Source organism: Camellia sinensis, chromosome 1 (assembly GCF_055761805.1).
Source record: "Camellia sinensis isolate YWXY chromosome 1, ASM5576180v1, whole genome shotgun sequence".
Taxonomy (NCBI): domain Eukaryota; kingdom Viridiplantae; phylum Streptophyta; class Magnoliopsida; order Ericales; family Theaceae; genus Camellia; species Camellia sinensis.
This window is the reverse complement of record NC_138961.1, coordinates 219,229,310-219,232,239: the sequence shown is the minus strand read 5'-3', so window position 1 is coordinate 219,232,239 and position 2,930 is coordinate 219,229,310. Positions and strand designations below refer to the sequence as shown.

General features: G+C 42.8%; 1 protein-coding gene across 1 annotated transcript; it reads right to left on the bottom strand.

Annotated features, from left to right (window-relative positions):
• Positions 1 to 417: 417 nt before the first annotated feature.
• On the bottom strand, positions 418 to 1,413 carry LOC114265168 (uncharacterized). The gene has a single exon (XM_028205928.2). It carries the CDS (start codon positions 1,411 to 1,413, stop codon positions 418 to 420), a length of 996 nt encoding a protein of 331 aa, XP_028061729.2.
• Positions 1,414 to 2,930: the final 1,517 nt, after the last annotated feature.

Genomic DNA, 2,930 nt, shown 5'->3' with positions numbered 1-2,930 from the left:
GTCAAGGAAGAAGCGGAGGGCTCGCCTCTTAACTTTGATTGCATCGGCTTTATTCTCAGGTAGCGTGCCATTTCCAAGGTAGTCAATATATGGCTGCCTTCATTCTTCACTACTTAAGAAATGGGCTTCCTCTTCCTTAGGATAGGACTGACACTTTGCACATTGCCGCTGCAACTCAATACTTTCCTTTTCCATCTCTGGCTAGTAATACTCTTGCCTTTGTATCCGTTGGTATAGACTGATATCTCCATCTCTACAAGACTTGACATGGATCTGCTTAAGTCTGTAAGCTGTTTCTTGTCTACCGACGCACCTTGCCAGCAAGTTGTTGGGACCGCGAAAATATAACTCTCCTCTGAGGAGCAGAAATAATGCAAGTTCTGCTGGTTTGATTGTTCCTTGACCTATTTTCAACTGTTAGATTATATTTACTTTCCACCCCTCAGCATCTTGCTCCATATGTTCTTCGGCTAGCACTGTTAGTGTTGTTCTTTTCTCGATGACGATGGCTATACTATCATCTGGTATCTCCACCTTTGCCCCCAGTATAGCCAAGGCATTGGGGAAACGGTTGTGTGTTCGAGGAGTATGCTGGATTTGGACATCATTAAACTGAGTGAGCAACCTTTGAACTACAGTGCGATATGGGGCCAACAGAGGCTCCTTCAAGGCGAAATCACCCATTGTTTGCTTAACAATTAACTTGGAGTCGCCCCAAATTTTTAACTTGCGGAGGCCCTTCTTTTGGGCAGCTATTAGACCCAGTATTAACGCCTCATATTCAGCCTCATTGTTTGAACATTCAAAATCAAGCTTATATGATAGATAAAACATCTCTCCTTCTTGACTGGTTAGTGTCACGCCAGCTCCACCTTTCTTAGCTCCGGAAGCTCCATCAAATTTTAAGTTCCAATAAGTCTCAATTGCAATTGTTGATACATGGACCTCATCTAGTAGAGGTACCTCGGCAGGTTCATGTTCGCCATATAGGAATTGGGTCAGTAAGTCTGCAAGTGCTTGGTTCTTAATAGCCTTGGGAGTAACATAAGTGATGTCATATTCTGCTGGAGCCAAGAGCCATCTTGCCATTCTTCCAGTCAGAGCGGGCTTGCTCAGCAAGTAGCGGATTGGATCACTCCGGGTCACAACCTGAATCGGGTGTGCCAAAAAGTAGTGGTGCAACTTATGCTCTGTGAAGATTAAGGCTAAACAATACCTCTCAATTGGAGTATATCGCGACTCGACATCATTGACTTTGCAACAGATGTAGTAGACTGGTTTCTCAATGTCATCTATGTCTTGGACAAGTAGAGCTCCAATAGACCGAGGAGTAGAGGTTAAGTACAGTAGTAGAGGCTTTTCGGGCTGTGGGGCAATCATTGTAAGCGGAGAGGTAAGTGCTTTCTTCACCATATCAAATGTCTGTTGGTATTCTTGCAACTATTCAAACTTGTGATTCCCTTTCAGCAGTGTCCCAAAGGAAAAAGTTATCTCAGCAATGGTTGGAATAAACCTCCTGAGGTATGACACTTTGCCTAGGAATTTCATTAAGGCCTTTTGAGAGTGTCACGACCTAAACCCGCCCCTATAGGTTTAGTGCCATAACCGGCCAGTAATCCGCGATTACCGAAGGCCTAACTGAACAAAGCAAATAAACGAGGCTAGCGTAAGCTATTATGGAAGAAAACAAAACGTCTAGTAAGCTGTGAATTTACTTGAGACAAAAGACATTGCTATATATATACACATATATACATGCAAAAGTACAACGCGCTATTACAAGTTTGTCTAAAAAGACAATCAAAAGGGAAAAGTAACTCCTATCGATAACACTTATAATGCTAGTGACAACCGACTAAAAACACATGAGTGAGTTACAAAAGGGTGAACACTGGCCACTTTAGAACTTACGTAGATGGGAACCTCATGGTGAGGCTCGGTGGTTAGCTTGACAAAACTAGAGCAAGACTGACGCCACTACGTCCTTTCCTGAGCTGGATCACTTACATGATATGCCAAAAGGTGAGCTAGGGCCCAGTGAATAATAACTGAATAAAGAGATTTTGAATGATAATTATAACGTAAAATACAACACCAGTTGAGTAGGTTCATACGGCGTTTAAGAAGCATAACATTTCACGTATATTCAAAAACAATAAATACAGGCGGTCTGGAAGACCGAACAGACGGTCATGAAGACCGGACAGGCGGTCAGGAAGACCGAACAGACGGTCATGAAGACTGAAGATCAGAGATAATAGCTATTGCCATATTAAACAGGAGTTCCATGAAATGGAACTGACAGAATTGTACTCATATGAAGAGGTGCCAGGGCTGTCATAATAAATAATGAAAACTGAGATAGAATTATCATTCATTCACATAAGAAACATATCAGCGTAACGCATAAGTTGAATCAGAGAAAATATAATTTAAATCATATATATTTTTACAGCAGTATTACTCACAGTGGGTTTCGTGATGCAGGTGACTGGAACTTGGTGTTTGACCTACACAGACAAATATAAACATAGAATGCTCAACTGTCATACATTCAACTTATTGGTTCCTTTACTTAGGAATCAAGTAACCTAAATGTTGTTAACTCCTGCTAAATGTTCATGCAATGCACATGGACAGTAATTACAGGTATAAAACATGCTAACAGAGGCTCGGAAATGGGGTAAACAAACCAGAAAGTGAAATCAGAGTCGCTAGACAGCCACATGTGCGGAGCCCCTTGACCGCACGTGCGGGACTCCAGCCGCACGTGCGCCACTAGGTGCTTTTATTTCAAAATGCTTCCAGCACCTCCCCTATTTTCTGCACGTGCGAGCCTACCTGCCACACGTACGCCCGTGTTTTCTACACGTGCGGGCTCCCCAGCCGCACGTGCGGCTCTGGGTCTTCCACAACCAAAATTTTGCTTT

Excerpts from the sequence above, each read along its gene's own strand:
- LOC114265168 (XM_028205928.2), bottom strand. The coding sequence starts at position 1,413 with ATGGTGAAGAAAGCACTTACCTCTCCGCTTACAATGATTGCCCCACAG.